Here is a 20,638-nt window from a genome sequence, read left to right on the forward strand (position 1 = left end):
AAGGAAGTGTAATTTAATGTTAAAAGGTTTAACAGAAATTGTTATATTAAAAAAATAAAAGAAATACTGAGAGAGAAAAATATAAATAGCGCCTTTACTAGAGAGAATACGGAAATCATTCGAATTAAAGGGGGCGTGGCTTAGAGCGCGAGGCTTCGTGTCAGGAAAACTTGTTCTGGTCCCTGACTCTTTCTTAGATGTTAGTGAGACATGGCACTTGTGCAGTTGCGTCGCTGTTTGTTAAAGTGGTCTGCGACGAACAGACTGGAAGTGTGTGCCAAGATGAAAAAAAGTAACTACAATCACGCGTTGTGTTTCGATAATTATATTAGCTTCGAGCTTATAAGTGTTTTGAGTGAATTTAGTCCATTTTGGAGTGCTTTTTTAAAGTCGTGGAAAAAGAGCCGGAGCCGGAGCCAAGGGGGACAAAGTGTGACTTGCTTTTAAGCCCGCTTATAATTGGAGTATTTTGGTCTCCCATGTATTCAATTATTGAATACTGTCCTTCCCTTGAGGTTCTGTTAGTTCTTGGAGTTATTGACTTAGTGGTTAAATTCAGTGTAATTGTGACATTTAAGAAATTGTTCGAAGCAAATAAATCGAAGTGCCTTGTTAACCGTGTTCCAGTTAACTATCGTTCTGAATAGTATTTAGTGTTAATCAGAGGAATGGGTTTTGTTATTTAAAAGCCTAGTCCTTTCTTATAGAAAGATCTGTTCTTTACGCAGAAAATCAGGCTTAGAACCGGAATTGCGTTACTATCAAAATTGACATGCATTTAACAAGTATGTTCGAACGGTATCTATATAAGTCGTTGAAGTTGGTCAGAAAGATTGTGCCGAGGACAACAGTGCGATGGCAGAACTGAAGGTAACAAGGGATGCCGTGAGGTCGTCTGTCGCAATCCAACTTTGTTTGGTTTAATTGCCGATCTTACATTCTTGACAGGGATCTGTCTTCCGTACATTAAAACTGCCCTCCCCTATTTTTTTGCAAGCGCGGTGAAATGACTATGTTGGAGATTTTTTTATTTTTGTGAAAAGCTGAGACTCTAAAAATTATTCCAGTATTCCTTGCAGCTATACTATAGTTCTATTAAGTAGTAATTATATTTCGATTATGAGCAGATCTAATTTTCTTCATAAAGAATGATTTCCATACTTTTTCTCTCTCGTAAAGAATTATAGAAAGAATTTAGATTTGTGAAAGAAACAAAAAAGTATTTAAGGTTATTGAATCTGACTTAATTCGACTAAAGAAATTTGACGATTATCACTTCAGAGATTTTTATCAATTTAAGGAGAAATATATACAGAATATTCGAAAAGTATTGGACCGGAAAATTTTCAGAAAATAAGAAAGGTTGAATTTAAAGAATAGATTGTAGCTTGAATTATATAGAGTATTGATATTATTAATGAAATTAATCTATATTTAAGAGGTTAATAATTAAAATTTGATTTTGTAAAATTTGATTAAGGTCAGATTTTCTTTACGGCAGAGAATTTTTTATCTTAGTATTTTGCTGTAATTAATTCGACATTTCATTTGAATACCGATATAGTATTTAATTAGCCTGAATTGAAGCACAATTTACAAGTAGCAGAGTAAAGTTTCAGCACTTTCAAGACAACTAAAACTTTCCTTAAAAAATAGTATGGGTCAAGACAGATTAAATTCACAGGTTTGTGTTCGTCTGTTTTAAAAACAATGTGTGCTTGCTCTGGAGCAGACAAGAAAAATAACCCAAAAATAATGTAGTGGTGTGTACACTACCTAATTCTGGACCCCGTTCACTTAAAGGGTGTTCATTTTTCTTTATTTTTATTTATTTATTTTTTAAAGTTTGAAGGGAGATAAATACTAGTCATTAAAGTGACCCTTTAGAGACGGTAGTGCTATATAAACACTCAACTGGCCGTTCTATTGTCGATGAATGTCGTAAATAAACATAAAAACTGGACGTAGGGGATGAGAGTGACTTTCCGTTTAATTCGTCGAATGAATCACCCTATGTATTGCAATATAATAAAAAATCATTTTGAAAATTACTTTGTTATTTTTGTTGGCGTCTCTGAAGAAATACTTGCTCAATGAGCACTAGAATTTTGCACAGGTGTTTAGCAAGAAGTGCGATTAATCAAATACTTTGCAAATGATACCGAAAAATTTAAAACAACATTTTAAAATATAGTAATTTATCAGATTAACTTTATAGTTTCCAAGTAGTTTTAGCGCCCAAAGAATATGAGTATCCGTGATTGCTGGAGTATTCCAGAGCTTGAAGAAAACAATTGATTATCTCCGTTGAATCTGATATATCGAATGCACATTCATCAGACAGCAAACTCCGACAATCAGGGGCATCTCTAGAGTGGCGTTAGTGTAGAAGAAAGTGAATACAATTATCATCGACGAATCGAATCTTGCGAATCCCAGGATGCAAGTCTAAGGAGAATTTGATATTGATTCTTAGACGTCATTTGCTCCGAATATTCTGTCGTTACTATCATAGGAGATAATCGCTCACAGTTATGTCGTTGAAAACAAATAGCTGTAGGATACTGGATTTGAAACAGAAAGATGTCAAAGATTGAATGTGTAATAATTCTTAAATGAAAGACTAATTTCACCCATCTTTTCAGACAGCACCTCAAAGGAGAAGCCGTAACTGAAGATATTGCTGAGGACAGTGATCTCACTGGTATTGAGTACAGAGGGATATTTTCCGAAGCATTTGTACCAGAAATGGGTTTCTCCCTACGACCTTTTATGTTTGAGTTTCATTGGTCTAGCAAGAAAATTTTTGCACTTGTAGTATCTGCAAATCTGTATCATCTAAGCCTACGGCATGTGACCTTGTGTCGTCAGTATTCAAACTAAAAAATGCTTACCTGTTGGCTCTCGGTGGCCGCCATACTGACCATGCCCAGAACATAACATATACCCTGATGATGTACATATCTGTCGCGGATCAAAGAGGCTCACAGTAAAAGTTCTAACTTAATGGAAATATTCTCTTAATTTCTTTTTGATTAAAATGAGACGTGCCATGCACAGGACAGTAGATGGATGTCAGAAAGTGGAAAGATTTATGGAACATACTACATGCTTATCTTGGTACAAGTTGCCAGAAAAAGAGTCAGTGAGTCTTCAATTTTACTACCTTTCTTTTTTCTTCTTTCCTGAATGTCAAAATTTCACTCCTATAGAGTAATACACTCCAGGCAAATGTGTTTATAAGATCCTTTCAGAGGTGGATATCAATGCTATTGGAAGTGAATATAGAGCGTTTCTTGTTGAAGATACTCTTTGAATGGTGCATGTAGCTTAAAATAACCATCCCTTCATATTGCTCAAAACAGATAAAGAAAAATTGTATTTTAAACCTCGCAATATATAGTTGAGCCTATATAGTTGTTTACTTGAGCCTAACAAAAAGACTGATCACTTGACAACTCTAGTCCCACTGCGTGGACCTAATAATTAGAAATTGTGTATGATCAATATATTAATAATTAAGTTTAATAGATACGTTTAAATTCTTCGAAGGTACAGTATATTGTTTAAATTTAATTTATTCCAAGCCATCACTTTTAATTTTTTATTATTTTAATTATCCGTTTTTCTTTACATTCTTGTACTAAGTGATGAATGCAAAAAACGATTCCCAATTTCAAAGCAATTTTCTTAGTTTCTAATGATAGCGATCACATACTGTATCTTAAAATTTGATTTATCTTATCTTCTTAGACCAATGTTGGATAGTGCTTAATAACGTTGTATGAACCTTCGAGTCTTCAGGGATTGGATAGCTAATGTTAATGTTTTAATATTGGTATTAAGCTCGCAGCTATCAGACCAGGTAGGTGGTAGTTAAATTACGTCTTATAAGTTTGTGTTTACATAATTTAATAAGAGACCACAGTAAGGAGGATAGTGTCAACTGTAAATGTAAAAGATGGAGTAACAGGTGCCATCGTTATTTTTCCTTTAATATAAGACTACGGTAATGAACATAACATCTTGCTTTGCTTTTCGAAATTAAAATGATGGTAGTCTTAGGCTGTATTAAGGAATGTCTAATTTATTGCTTTAAAGAAGATAGTAATAAATTCAAGTGCAAGTTATTGGCAATTGGAAACAAATATAATTTTAACGCTATGTTAGATGTTATCCAATGACTTATCCAGGTAGAATAGGAGCAAATTTTATAGTGGTTCCTTACTGACTTAGGCGTAGTAAATTGTCTACAAGGCTACATTTAGACTATAACCTTGATCTGTTTATAGAAGATAAGAAATAACAAAGTACACTGTAAGTATGAGGTCAATGTAGTATAACTAACAAACACTATGGACAAGTAAGAGTTACTCTATGGGTAATTTTATTTTCAAGTATGACTGTTATTTTAGTGAGTGGAAACGAAACTATTAAAGGAGATAATGTAAGGGAGAACGTTGCCATTAGTTGCACATAACTGTGAATCATAGCGAACTTGATTCGATATTTCGAAGATTTCGTAAATCTGGGATGTCGAAAAGAACATATAGAAGCAAGTGTTGAAAGGAATTGAAATGTATTTCGTGTCAATTATTGCAGTTTTGTCTGGTTTAGAGATTGGAAAGTTCAAAGCCTTATACTATTTGATGTAATTAGTCACCAGAAATATATTTATTGACAGAGAAGGCATAGCAGAATCACACAGTTTACATTTAAGTCCAGCTACTATGAGACGATACTTCACGTTCAAATTTTATACTTCGGAATTTTATAAGACATATTGTTCAAGTTCTCAGGATACAAAATCGATAGGGATTCTCAACAGTCGGATCCCGATTAAAAATGAAAGATACACGCTGACGATCAAGGGTGTCTGCTAGATTTTTACGTACAAAATGACTCTTCGTCGTTGACTGTCGCCTCCACACTGGAGTGAAACTAAGGGCGGTGTCAGGAAGTATATCTTCAAGAAAATCTTGAGGAGCACATGCGGAGAAAGTATAATGAAGGTTGCAACTCACACACGAAAAATAAACCAGGCAGGGAGGTTCTAATTAAAGGTAAAGAGGTGACTTAAATTGGGAACGAACACATCTTTAGTGATAACAGAGAAATGATTTCCTCAGAAATTTAGACGCAGTCTCATTTCATGTAAGGTGTAAAGATAACCTTACACGATGGAAATTGCGGCTGAAGAAAATGAGTAGGACTATCATCATCATTCATAGTTTGAGACCACTGATTTAAAAAAAACACTTCGCGTGTTTGAAAGTTAGATGAAGCAATGACTGGATTTATGGTTCACAATTCCTAGATGCAGGGATCTCAATTTGAATATAAACATAAAATGTCTGGCTGCTCACAGATTTCCGGAAAATATCGGCAATATAACCAACCAAAGTGAAAGAAAGGTTGGAGTGCTTTCTTTAAAGGATCCTTAGCATCAGCAACAAAATCTCTTCGACAATCATCTTCTCTTGTATATACAATCACTTTATCAATTTATAGCTTTTTTTAAATTATGTAACACTCAAACAGTGCTTGAGATATAACACTTGGGTGAACCCATGTTGCACTAAGAATCGAGAAGTGTCTCCTCCTTTCTCGAGAAGAGAATTCGTCTTTTCTCGAAATTTAAAAATAACTTCTAGTTTCAACTGTCGGCTTCTGTTTCAGAGGAGAATCGAGGCAAGAAGAAAAAGTTTTTGTGTTGTGGCCAACCTTAAAATGGATCAATTCAATCAAAGCAATACGTATTTCCTTACTTGATGTATGTATGGATATGTGTGTACTTTCATTTCTCTTTCATAAAACACAATGTTATGGAACTTTATGATTTCATTGTTCCTGTGGCTTGTTGACATACTTCAGAGATCTTGCAATGTCTTACTCATAATGATTTTATATTTTTATTTTTGTTTTCAGATTGGCCATGTGAAGTCGTCTGTAAAGGCAGATATTCTGGACGGTGCGCAAATGATTGCAATAATATTTGTAGTTGTAAATTTGGGAAACTTGATTTCTGCAATAAAATAGGGTGTACCCATCAGTTCTCTTAAAACAATTTGATAATAAATAGATACATATCAATCTGTTTAAGGCTTGTAATTTATTTAAAAAATAATTAATCTATCAAATATGACTTATACTCATTTCCTTCGTAACTTTTCTGTTTATCCTCTGCGTAGGTTACTTGTAATTGCATATATCTGTGACTTTGATGAATATTATTTCCTCAGCATGGTTACAACGAGAACCTCATAGGTTAAAGCCATTATTGGATAGTGGACAGATGTCAGCTCTTGTAACTCAATAAGAATTTTAAAATCAAAATGAAAAATGGATGAAAGCTGAAAGATGTCTCATGTAATGTTAATGATATTTAAGAATGCATAAATGAAACACATTTATTACAAAATCTGATATAACAAAATAGATATAGTAGGAGGTAAAAGGGAAAGAGTAGTAGAAAAAAAGGTAACTTTAATACAGGATACCAGTAAAGTACCTCTTTAGTGAATGCTTATTCTCGGGGCTTCCTTGACATTGTGAAAGATGTCGATCGTTATTAAGACTTGTCATATAACTCTCAAGTACAAACGACGTAGAGGCAATGGTAACGTCTAATCCTCAAACTGTGCATCCTGTCTACAGCCAAGGGCGACGACAATACTGCTGCTCCAAAATATAAACAATGGAGACTCGAGGTTAACTTGGTCCAGATCGAGAATGACTGTCGATGGCGATGACTCTCGTCCAAGTCTAGGATGTTCCTTAACCCTGAAGGTAACTTCTTAGCTCCAAGTGGTCTACCTCGAAGTTGTTCACACCTTGAAGTGTATTAACATAAACAGCCGCAACTGCTTCGGTTGGTTGGTTTTGTACAGGCCATTGGTAACGGCGTTCAATTTCCTTCGGAGGTCTGCATCCAAAAAAAGAATTATCTACTTCAGGGAAATCCCATAGCGATGCACGAAGGGACTTAGTATGTAGTTTCAATTCCTTGTTTCTAGCGTCTAATCAAATTCATAAAATAGTTTAACAAGTGCCTTGGCTGACAGAGTAGAACAAAGTTGTTTTTTTAAATTAAAGTGGTGAGTTGACGGAGTTTTAATAAATGCTTTTAAATGTTTTATCATTTGTACTAAATAACAAAGCTAATTGAATGGAGCAATAGGTTGCTTAACAATGTAGTAATATTACACTATTGAACAGACACTCAAATCCAATTGGTATGATTTGCGTTTGATTTAAGATCTCATGCAGGCAAGATAACAGCGGATAGAAATTTAAAGTTAGATAATGAAAATATACGTAAATAGTAAGAGTGTTGTTTTGATTTTACGTATAGAAATGCCTTACTACTGTCGAATGTTTAGAAAATTTGATAAGAAATATTTTTCACAAGTTTAATTATTTTTGAGACTTAATTAAAATAATAAATAACGCTATTTGAAAGCACTTATCATTATTAATGTTGAAACTTAACATATAAAACCATTTGATAGCTTGAATTTATGTGAGAGAAACATTCTTCTTATATCAACACTAACAGATCCAAATAATAAATTAAAGCTCGTTTTGGTAACTCTGGATTTACTTGTGAGATATTTCTTGTACTAGTAATCATATGGATACCTTTCTTTTTACCTGAAGGTTTAAATTTGTTTTAAAGCAACCACTAGCGTACTAAGAAATAAAATCAGTTACTGTTCAACTTGATGCAGGTACGTAGCCTCCCCTTCGAGACCAGAAATGAAAAACTTAAGGAAGGATGAAACAAAATGAACTAAGAAAAAGAAGGATCAGCGTTAAAAAAAACTACAGGAAGCTTTTGGTTACTCTTTCTTATGAGGAGATTTGTATTACTTGAAATACATGGTGGCGAAGTGAGCGAGATATCCTGGAAGAGTCAGGGAATTTGAAATTTCTAGTAAAGTTACCGACTTTTCAGAACTTGTAGTCAGGGAGATTTCAAGCTTCGGAAAGCTTAGTGCCGTTCAGTAACAGCGTGGACATTTTTATCATAATTTTTCGTCAACGCATCCTTGTAGTATCAAACATGCTATTTCAAAAACAATTTTCTATTGCTACTTTAACCTGTCATTTCGAACAGACAGTAGTTGACGGAATAATAAAAACAAAAATGTATGTGGAAAGAAAATTCTGTTAACATTTGATTCAATAGGGAAAGGAAAGCAGATATTGTTAAATATTTTACAAGATATTATTGAGTATGTACTTTTTATAATAGTGAATCTGTACTTTTTATAATAGTTGAGGTCATAATGAAAGGAAAATTGTTATATTTCCGACCGAGGAAGGACGTAAATATTGTGTAATCTTTTTTAATATTTTTTATTATTATTTTACTCGAGATTTCTTCATAGTTTGTTATTGAAATACTTAACAACATATCCTCATTTTATTGTCCTAACAAACCAATATATGTTGATAGTAAAGTAGTTTAGATTAATCGAGCTCCTAGGCCTTCAGAATTTCATGTCGCTCTCCCCCGTTACGAAATCCTGGTTAAACGAACCAATATATATTCCAGTAAAATAGTTTAGAATGATCGAGCCCCTGGTATGATGACCACATATTTCATGTCACGGACCCCCCTTTACGAAATCCTGGCTACGTGCCTGCTTATGATATGACAGATAGTTGGTAATTCAATCTTTGAGGAAGTGAAACAGGATTATAATGAAAATTAAATTCGAAACACAAAGCTTAACAGTTCATGGTTAAATATATTATCCGCCTTGTGCAAGTTGGTTTAGACAGATTTCTGAATGTATTGATTAATTCGTACTTTTATCGTAGATACTCAAAGAACAATAATTATTTGAATTCTAATATTAATACAAATCCTTATTCCCTGTTTATCCACCTATTTCATTTGTTTTTTCAGTCAACAATACAAGTATCATTTATCCCGAGGAAGTTATTTTGATAGCATAACACAATTCTATTAATATATACTAAAAAATGTTGTACATTTACTACCACATTAATGCACTGTCAATGTGTTCTCTGTGTTCAAGTGAATCATTTAAACTTGTATTAAACGGCGTGACAAACATCTTGGTGTTTGAAGGCGGCGCTCCAAGTTCCCTTTAAATGCTGCTAGCAAATGAGAGGTCAGCGGTATTGGCACGTTTATTTTGTACAAATCCACGTCTATCCCCTGTCACTTGATCACGCTGTAGTTTCTCAGCTTAGCCATAGCCACACCCCTTTACCATTTTTCAACGTCGCGTAAGAGCTTACTTTTTATTCGTTTAACTGAAATACCAAGATGTTTTCACAGGCTTTAGTAACATAATGGACATTCAAAGGATTTTTTTTTAAAGTGCTACTTGTTTAAAGTTTGTTATTTTGTTATTGCAATTTAATGTTTCTCTTACGACATATCTCTCATATATGTTTCATTTTGTTGCATTTTCAGTAGCCATTAATTATAATTAGTTTTTCAAAGAGGTGACGCATGTGAAGAAAATTCAGATAATTTTTCATTCAATTCGTGACGTTATACTTCACCAGCCGTTATTTATTCTTCCTTTTATTTCCTTTCTTAAAAATAATTTTCCGGATTTTGTTCGTCTTGTAGTTTACAAACAGCAATTGCTCCGCAAACTTAGCACATATTACCAATTACTAACGTTCATTCTGAGCGCTGTAAATTTTTTAAAGTGAAAAAAATTAAATCTTTGCATTGCATATATATATATACACATATGTTACTTGTGATAGTTTGAAAGTGCAAACTCTGTAACGCTTGTTCGCTACATTATCGTATTGCATCTTATTTTCTACCTTAATACTGTAGAACTGACATTTTTTTATAAACGTGTTCGTTTAGTCAACACTTAATTGTACTTGAGATTGTTCTGTTCTCCAGCTCCCTGAACGTTTCATGCAGCATTGTAATTTAATCCCATTTCGCATCTTAAAGTGTTTCTAACTTCACAGGCATCTTAGTAAATGATACAGAAAACTATTCGTTCTAATGTTACATCTGAACTTAACTTCCTATACTTACTGCAGAAGCTATTGTTTATAAATAGTTCATTGTAATTTACCATAAATTTGGAACTTAGATACACCTTAAGTAGGTTATACGTACAGGGAAAGAATTTGTGTAGGCTGCTTATCATGCTTCTCAATATTTTTCAGCTCATCTCGTCCCCTCCAACATTTTCTTATCTTCACTGCCCGTTCATTTCTCTTCATTGTACCCAAATTGCCCCTTCCATTTTCATCCTGATCATCTACGTTCGACTCTATTTTCTGAATTTTTTATCCCTGCAGAAATATACAGAAGGGTCAATTTGTTTAAATCCGATTCCTGTGCTATTGTTACTTGTGTGGTTGAAGTAGAAATATCAAACGGCGTAATTATTACACCAAAGTGGAGATGATGTGCCAGAGTATCGTGTTGGTGCTAATGAAATTTTGATTAATATGAACCGTTATTATGAAGGTACATCATGGCTCTTTCTCGAAAATGTACATTTTCTTTTCTTACAGGTGAATAGTGAAACATTTTCTGGAAAACAGTTAACAATCGGAGGAATCAGAACTAAAGATATTGTAGCTAGACAAACCTAAATAGGATCCTTGCAGAAACATTCAACAAGAAACTAGTTCCTCCAAAGTCACCAGAGAAAAAGTCGTCTAATGTGCTTCTTGGATTTCATCGACTGGTAGGCCAAGAAAATCAACCACTCCAGCGTAGCATGGTCCTTAGATTAAATCTGGAGCATTCTTCTGTCAGTTATATCCTTTTTCACCACTTTGGTCTGAAGTACGTGCATAAATGTAAGATTCATAACCTTTTCTCGTGCTACGTTGGTGGGTGTAAGACAAACTGCGCACTAACTGTACAAAAAAACACTTGTCAAAGTCAAAATGGAACGAACTTGTAATATTTAGATGATTTTATAGAAACTATCTATTTGGTCGAACTCATCTCATAGGTAACATACGTGGTGATAAATCAGTTCATCTAATTTACTGTATTATGCTCCTAGAAATGTATGCAATTATTTCCTCTTCTGTTTGTTATTTTCAGATAAGTTTCATTGTATATTTTAATAATAATAATAATAATATGAAACTTACATTTAGATAGCGTTTAACGGTAACGCTCTAGCAATTACTACCATGCCACTTCTCAGAAAGAACGGACTGAGGTTTTCGGACAATACCGATAAAGTTTCCACTGAATGTGATTGTAATGGTTTTAAGAAGAAAGTTTGGTATGTCAGGTAGACAAAAACGTGAACACAAGTAGCGTTTACTTCCAGAAATCCATTATGAATCCAATCTATCTTCCCTTTTATTAGCAGCCATCAAGAGTCAGGCACAGAACCACATGGACAGAGCGTCCAGTCATACCGCTAGAAAACCTGGTTTGTTTTATTATGACATAGAGTAGGTGAAGAAACTCTCTATTATTTCATTCCATCATATTCAGTAAAACATAACCTGATGCCATGTTAATGTAAATCTTTGCATTTGAACAGTTAAAGCGACTTTTTCAACATGCAGAAGGTTCTGCTTTCACGTAAACTGGGTTATATTAATATAGAAGAAAAATATTAGGAACAATCTTCTAGAAAATGTCAAGCTAGTTATTTTATTCTCCCAGGTATACTGATTTCGTAACACAAAATTACAACTCGATAAATTCGGCTTGCATGAACGGTATTGAATGTTTTGTGCACATTTTATGTGGAAACACATTTCTATTGTCTAAAACATACACTAAAATCTCATTTGCCACTGGTCCACTTTTTAGCCCACGTGCCTTTGGTATATGTGGTCATGCTTTCGATTTCCGGTGGCAATATCTTGCTAAAAGTATTTTGTATCATTCTTTCCAGCATTCATTCTGAACATCTTATTTTTAGTATTAACCAGTAGTAGAAGTTTGCTTCGAGCCGCAATAATCGACAGAGCAAGCAGTATAACGCACTGGGTGCCCCGGACGAAGGGACCAGGATCGCCTCGCAATCACTGCTTGACATTCATATTTACATTTTCTACAGACACTTGAATAGAAACATTGTATATCAGATAAACATTGATTTGTCGGGAATAAATCATAGATAACCACATACCAAAAAATTTTCATCTGATACGTCAGAAAGTTACAATGCAAATTAGACCATGTTAGGGACCTTTTCTTGAATGGATTTGTTTACATTAACTTGTTTCGTCAAGGTGAAACAATGTGTAGGCACGCATTAGAAGTAAAGATTTAAATTCAATATCTATATTAATTAGTTCTAACCTTTCTAGGTTATATAGGGCCACGGTGGCTCAGTGGTAGAGAGTTCACCTCTGGTGCATGGTGTTCTTGGTTAGATCCCTGCTCTTGCCAAATGAGCTTTCTGGTGCACAAACATCGTGCATTTCGATTTTCTCAGGGTTGTCCTTTTTCCCTCCCACTTTTTCATTCCACTACTTCATTCATTTCTCATTGTCATCCTCTCCTTTGACGTAACCGGCATACACGTTGGACGTAAAACTTAAAGATTTTATTTTATTTTCATTTCCTTCTAGGTTTAATCATTCATCATCACTTCTTCTGCATTTCTAAAATAGCGTCCTGTCCAAATAAATCATGTTATAACTGACTGTGTTTTTTTAAATAAATGTATCTGGAATTTGACAAACTTGTGTAGTGATAAACTTGTGCAGTATACTAACATTGAACAAATGCAAGTATTCGTGTACCAAATACGTTGTATTAGATTTAGATTTCGATATTTAAGTACCGCACTATCATTTCTGATTTTATGCACGATTGGAGTGAAAATACCATTATCTTGATCGTCTTTCTACATGAAAATAGAATTCCTAGAACCTTTAGTTTTTGTTCAGAATCATAGTGCGGTTATATTACTCAATGACCAATTATTAAACATCATGCATTTAGTTTTGTTCAAATTTATTTTAGCTCCACTTGAATAACAAATCTTGTTATCTTGGACGTGTATCACTTGTGCATCATTAGTATATTTTCCGTGACATCATCGACAAAGGCCATCACAATTATAGTGTAAAAATTATCTAAATTATCTTTCTTGTAGTAAATTAGAGTTCGTAATAATGGCTGTATTGCTAGTGCAAAAAGTAACATAGATAAGGAAAAACCTTGACAATATGTTTTTTTTATATCTTGTATGTTTTTAATGAACTTGGTACAATCTTATAAGTAGCTAAGACTGCATACTAATAATTATATTCCAATAAATCAAATGATCTTTTAAAATCTAGACATTAAACATGCTGGTACTTTTCTAAAACGAAAATATGCAATAATGTGTCGGATAGTAATCAGTGCATAATAAACATTCCTTTCTCTAGAGAATGTTGTTCTACTGTCACCCGTTATTTTCTCGACAAAAAGACTTATGCAATGTTTATAAACTTTAGTTATTCTTGATATCTTAAACGAGTTAGAATTTCCTTTCTGGAGAATCTGAAATATTATCTCGTCGTTTTGAAATACATTCCTCTTTTGTATACTTCATTACTGACTTTTATGAATACGCTTCCAATGATATCCCAAAATCTTTCGTAAAGCATACAAATAATAAAATCTCTACCGGGACTAGAATGTTTCGTTATATATTTAATTTCATTGAACAATTCTTCTTTGACGTTGACGTGATCAAACTGTTATTATCATTGTCTGGCAATAATCCTTTCAAGGTATCAAACAAGAAAGGATATACCTCAACTTCCACATTGCTTGCTGTAAATATATCTTTATAGTATCCCTAAAAATAATTCATAAGCTCTGAGAGTGTTGTTTTTTTCTCATATCAACATTAGGTATATAGTCTATAAAATTGTTGGCTTTTCTATTTGTAAATTCTAAGTACATGATAGAATGTCATTCGTACATTCAATAAATCTGCATATTGTATATTTCGTTTATAGTTATGTAGATATTGGCATTGTTTTAGTATAATGTTTGTTTTTATTCCTTTCATAAGCCAATAGTTGAGTTTCAGATATGTTAGCTCACCACAAACCATTTAATATACTATATAAAAATGCAACGTATTTCTACTCCAATATGTCTTTCTGCATCCTTCCATTGAATTATCTTTCTATCTCTTTCGTGTAGTTCACTCACCAAGCACTTAATAGGGATATTTTGTAGCTTACACTGATACTTCATTTTTTCGTTAAATAATAGCTTTCTGTCTTAAACTGATACTCTAAACTTTTAAAACTCTATATACGGCTGCATGATCAGCAAATTAGGTCAGTACAATTGGAATTGTGCATACACGATGTAACAGTTGTTGCAAGACATATTCTGTTCAGCCGTGATCCAACTGTCAGAGTTATGTACTGAATTGCTTCATCCAAACATATTTTAGATTCAGACTGCTTCCGATATTTGAAATTTATTAAACTGAACTGCTGTATCTTATTTCCTCAATACACTGTTTAAATCTCCGTAGCACAATGTTCGATGTTAAAGGTATTAGGGGATAGGGTCTTTATTAAGAAGTGTTTCACTTTCAATCCATTTCGTCGTTCCAGAAGAGTTATAAACGTTAATATAAGAGACTGTACCATGTAACACACTGATATCCCTCAATAAATCGGTGAATGTCGTCTACTGATATTCCTTTCTTTATCAGAAAGGTAGTATTCTACCGATACCCACATATTGTAATTTAGTAGAAAATCGAAATTCGAAAAGTTAAAGACAATTTCCTACAAACTCAAAATGTCGGAATCATGCATTTTTAATTAAGTCTGTCAATAATCGTTTTCTTATTGCACTTGCAAAAGCATTGATATTCAACGTAATTATATGCCTGGTATTTGATACATATATATATATGTAAATTCATTAACGTATATTTGTTATCGTGCACACGTTATAGTACCGAAGTTAACATTGTCGGTTCGTGTCATGTTACAACAGCAAAGTATACGAAATTAAGGAAACTTTACTTTACATGGTAGGATCATTTTCGATAAAATCACCAATTTTATTTGCAACCTCACTGTTATAACTATCTATATTGTGTACTTGCTTGGTGCTTAAGCTTGTAATTCTTTATGTATTTGTTCGTTTATATTTAATACTTTTTGTTCGAAAAGTACACATCAATATCGGAAATTCAGTATCAAAAACTGTATTATCGAGAACATAATTTTGATTTGTTTTAATTTCCTGTGTAAAATTAAGTATCTCTTTATGTCAGCACTAGTCGGTTCACTAATAGTGCTGAAAGAGTCATACTTATTTTTATTACGTTTGCAACATCACCCTTATTAGTTTTTATTGTTTGCCCTTGTAAAAAAAATATGAAATGGTGTATTGTCGGGCGATTCCCTTTTTCGATGGTATTTGTTCAGTAAACAAATACTACTGCTGGTCTGAACCACAGAAGAAACAGGTTAGAGGCTTGTTACAGTACTATACTGTTGCACAATGACTATTGACTTAAAGTCGGGAAGGAATGTGCTTTTTTATTTCCACGTACACCAGTCTACTGAAAATGGAAATTTTTCTGACCACTGTTCTGTCAAGATTTTTTTTTCTGTTCGTAAAATGTTGTCTATGGTAGGCCTACTCTGAGAAATAAATTTGACAATAGTCATCACTATTTAACGTAAGCCCTCAATTTTATCAATATTTAACTTGTCAAATTCTGCTAACCAAACATGAAGTTCAAAATGTTTTGGTATAACACTTATTGTCTGTCTAATAAATGAAAATTTAACTGTGTTTTATGTTACCTTTCTATCCATAACTGTTTGTCTTTTTCTCCTAATGTTTCCAACAGTAGTTTATGCAATTAAACGGTTTTTCTGCACGATGTGTCTGTGAAAAATATTATCTTATGAGTTTGTAGTACTAGCTTCACAGAAAATCCTGTTCTATTGCACAGCATGCAGAGACATCCAGAAAACTTCTACAATTAAAGAATCACCCACTCGGCTACTCACTACTAGCCTACGTATTACGAGGCTCGTAGCCAGCTCAAAAATGTAGGAGGGTGGTAGGCGTTAGCGCGGGCCGATCCAACTATATGATAGTTCATCACCATATGATAGTGATAGTTCATTTGCAAGCCTACCGTGAAAATTTTGGGGGGCCAACCCTTTAGTCCCTCGTAGATATAGACCTGCGTATTACTTAACGAATGGCTGTTAATATACAAATTTAAAATTCCCTACCATAAGTAAAAATATTGTAAGTTATTTCTCAGATTTAAAGTGCATGTAACATTTATACGATTATCGATTATGTCCCTATCGATTATCGATTATCTCCTTACCAAGATCCATTTCAATATTGGTTTTCAATCACATTAAATATAAACAAAAAGTTCCAACCGCCAAGTCCAAATTCAATGTAGCACTTTCAAATGTACAGCTACACCCTACGGAATGACCTTACACAAATTTCAATGCTAGGAATAACATATAATATGCGTGAGGACATATGAATAACAATTCACAAACGCAAAGCGAACATGGCTGACCAAAGCTAGAGGAACAATTCGGTAAACCAGGTTGCGGTCCATTGTCATAGTACCGCCTCCTGGTTGGAAAAGGCTAATCGCAATCTGTTCCAATCCGAAATCGATTTGCACCAGCACTACTCACCTGACCAGTGGCAGCAGCCCAAACATCGAGACTCTTAAGCTTGCACATTAGAGCGGTCCTACCGCCGTTGTAGATGGAGTACTGGAAGCGTGCAGCAGCACTGGTAATAGGATAGTTTGTGTATTACGAAACTATCCTAAGAAGACCACAAATAACTAATGGAATTAATTTGCACAATTTCAAAATTTTATTTGAGATCATTAGGATAAATTAATTACATACAACAGAATTAAGTTTGTTAATTACATTGTGAATATTTTTCTACTTAAAAAATAGTATACACACACATCTAAATATGAAAAGTTTGAAAGCATACATTTTTTTTCAAAAAGTACGATAGTTTTATTAATGAAAAGGTTGTGATTCAAGTAACTTTGGTACAAATCATTCATGGATCTTTTCTATGGAAGAAATATTTCCTCGAGTTAGGTATAGTTTCCAAGTTATCGCAAGAGATCTCAAATCCTGTAATATAAAAGGAAAAGAAATTCATAAAATTATTTGTATGATCTGTGTGTGATTATCTTATGGATTATTTACCTCACAAATTTTACATGTTAATTTATATATACTAGTGTACTATTTGTCATGACGAATTTAAGAATACTTACTAATATTCTGTCTCTCTCAAGTAACAAGTTATATTATACATCAGCTATCAACATCCTGAGTAATAATCCATCTACGATATGAATAAATATACGAAAAAGTATAGAGACAGGAAAGTTCGAAATGCATGTTTATTTCACGCGCTCCCCTAGCCAACTGTTGGTCACATGGAAGTGGGTGTGGGTAAATATACACTGAAGTTGCACCACCCGTGTGTGACGTAATGTCAAGTGGTATTACTAATTGGGTCAAGGTGGAACAAAACGAGTACTGCGGGACTTCTAACCTCCATCGTTAGCTGACGCTCGCTCAGCTATATTTCGTAAGGTAAGTATTATAAATAACTTTTTATACATTATATATTACGTACAGTCCGCAGCAAAAAACCTGCAACATGAGCATGTAAGTTTATTGTGAAACGACGAAGTCTTTTCATCCACAATAAGTGTGCAGGGAAGGACGCCGAGGTTTCTCCTGGCGTGATTCGTGCCACTTAGACGTTATGTGATTCCCTGCTCTGTTAGGCGTAGTTTCACAATAAACTTACATGCTCATGTTGTAAGTTTTTTGATGCGGACTGTTCAATGCCAAATGAGTATCATTTTTATTTTAATGATAAAAGTGATATGAAAATTTTTAAAAACAAAAAATATTTCCTTGGGCCGAGTTTGAACCCACGCCAAAAGCAATTTTCATTATTTGCTAGCAAGTTCAGCCACAAGGACCGACAGCATCAGGCGTTGAATTTATTCTATATGAATGCTACGTGAGAGAAGTGGACAACTTCAACCAATCAGAACCGTGTATTTATCTCCTATGGCTAGAGTCGAGCGTGATTAAAGTATATGCACCTACGATATGAATAACGAAAAAAATGAAAAGATAGGAAAGCTGTTGGAAATAGGTAGTTTTGAATCTAAACTGCTTGTTTTTTCAATAGTACCAGCCGTTTGAGCTATATACTCGTAAAGTGTATTATGATAAATAAAAAGTAACGTTCCCAGCTGAGTAAGATGTTTGAATATGACATAAGAGTAAGTTAAAAATTGTGCACACTGTTGTGTAATGGAACGGTATAGTATCTCGAATCCCAATGTTTGTGGGGGCTACACTTAGTAGATACTCCGGGGCGACACTGTTGGTACTATTCCATTTGTTATTATATTATAGACGAATTATTTTGGTCTCCTCCGGGCGGGCAGTGCCTCCCCACAAAAAAAACTTGTCTGGAAGAAACACTGTTCGAATCTGTTTCCTAACAATTCTGGATTGTTGATATTGTGAGAGTCCAAATGCCTAATTACAATAAACCTTTTAGAGTTAATTGTTTCTGACTTTCAAAATTTATTTTAATCATTATACTTCAATTTGCAATAATTACATGTATCATTTATTCATAATTATCATTACAATAAATTTCACATTACAAACCGAATGATACAGAATATCCCTTTTTATTATTTCTCTTTGTATTTCTTTATCACTCTTCTCTCCTCTTCAAGTATTTTTTTCTTGCCTACCCCCACCTTCATCTGTTTATTTTCTATATCTTTTAAATCATTTTATATATTTCATTACTATTCAGCCAGAGCTCTTTCGTGGCTAAGTGGTTAGCGTACGCGCCTTTGGCATGGGAGACTCGGGTTCGATTCCCGGTGGGAGCTCATGTGGTTCGGATTCTACGTTAATCAGTAGGTCCACGTCTCATATAGCCTTGCTGCTGAACGGGACGTTAAACTCAAAATCAATTCAACTCAACTATTCAGCCAATTAGTACCTAAAACCAGTAAATTCTTTCTCCAATAACTATACAATCAAAAACACTTGCAGAAGTAATAAGTGCATACGACATTGGGTTCATTATAACGCGTAGTGTAGTTGGCATTGTAAAGTGGCTTCGGGCTGCCTCACAAAAGAATTAATTTATTACAGGTGATCGGTAATAATAAGGTGTTAATACGGAAAGAGGTAAATGGCATCCGTAGCTTCAAAATTCCTTTAGCTGCTGGAACTAGATTACAAGTTGGCAAGATGCTTTGGTAACCAATACTAGCGAGTGTATAGCAAAGTTCGGGTGTATTTTACGAATGAATTAGTCATTGTCTGGAATTCGAACTAAGGAAATAGTAAAGAGTCAAGAGTACAATGGTTTGAAAGAGTCGATATTTTAAGAGAAAATGATGATGCAGGAGGCAGGTAGATTTCAGGAATAGTGTATGCCTAGCGGACCATCTGACAATCAGGCTCTTTCTCGTCAGTGTTGTTCATGAAGGGTGGTTAACACTGGCAGAGGAGGATGGTTTTGTTCTTGTGGAAGTAAGACAACAGATCTGGAGAAATTTAAAACAGATTGTGCGCAAAGTGTGTTGACGTTGTCCCGTCACGTGTAACAGTGTTCCGCTGAGTGAGTAGACTTGAAAGAAACAGTTGCAAAGAGGATGATTAGTTAACAGCAGTCCATCTCCCGGACTGACACGAACATCGGACATGTTTCTATATTTATTTTTTAAAAAAGTAAACGGATTACGTTGGATGAATTGAAGCGTGAAACTTGTCTCATTCGCAGCAAGTTGATCTAATTATTATTGTCAAAAATGTGTGCATATTGAGTTCCGTGGTCATTGACATCGGAACAAGAAAGAAACCACTGCATAGTTATTGTGAGTTGCTGTCGTTATACCAAGCTGATTAGCATTTCCTCTGAGTGCAGTTAGTGTCTTGTAATGAATCTCTTGCTTTTATCATTACAGGAGGGAAACGAAGCTACATCGAATAACATGTTGTCTAGTCAATCCTATAGAAAACAAAAGTAACTTTCGTATAACATGTAAATGGCAACCTGATGGTGGACTAGGTTACGTCGAATGTAACCATAAACAGTGATGTGTATTGTGCTTGTCTATTGAAGTTGCGTCGCCAGGTACAGCAGTGCTGCAAGGGAAAGTGCGCAAAAACGTCCTATTGCTTCAAGACAGTTTTTCCATATTCCAACAATGCACTCAAGAGCTGAAGTCACTAGGATTAATTGTATTGGTATATCCTCCGTTCTCACCAAGTCTTATTTCTTGTTACTACGTTCTCTTCAATGGATTGAGGAAATTACTACGAGAGAAGTAGCAACGATGCTTAGCTCTTCAGAGAGAATACGTGGGAAGACCAGAACCTAACCTGGGAGCCCGCATCACCCACGACATGGTAAATATCGGAAGTTTAAATAATTCTCGTAAATTGGAAACAGGTCCCAATCGTCCAGAATAGACACAGAAGCAGTAATCTGTTAGCAGACAAATAGAAATAAAAGTAGTGAATAGCAGCACTGTTTCCGGTGTTTCTGGGCAAATTCTTTACTGACAGACTTCTGATACTT

General features: G+C 34.3%; 1 protein-coding gene and 1 long non-coding RNA gene across 2 annotated transcripts in view; one reads left to right on the top strand and one right to left on the bottom strand.

The window, feature by feature from the left end:
• The first annotated feature begins 259 nt into the window (after positions 1–259).
• LOC145691751 (uncharacterized) lies at positions 260–6,048 on the top strand. Its single transcript, XR_014132531.1, has 3 exons — positions 260–870; positions 3,754–3,865; positions 5,929–6,048. It is a non-coding gene; the product is annotated as an uncharacterized LOC145691751 (long non-coding RNA).
• A 10,784-nt stretch (positions 6,049–16,832) lies between these two features.
• Obp28a (Odorant-binding protein 28a) overlaps positions 16,833–20,638 on the bottom strand; it is a 61,425-nt gene continuing 57,619 nt past the window's right edge. Inside the window, exon 7 of the mRNA XM_081768457.1 lies at positions 16,833–17,127. Coding sequence (XP_081624583.1) covers positions 17,047–17,127 — 81 coding nt within the window. The 3' untranslated portion in view covers positions 16,833–17,046. The remainder of the gene's footprint in view (positions 17,128–20,638) is intronic.

The sequence above is a fragment of the Thermobia domestica genome, chromosome 8 (genome assembly GCF_964235325.1).
Source record: "Thermobia domestica chromosome 8, izTheDome1.hap1.1, whole genome shotgun sequence".
NCBI classification, from domain to species: Eukaryota; Metazoa; Arthropoda; class Insecta; order Zygentoma; family Lepismatidae; genus Thermobia; species Thermobia domestica.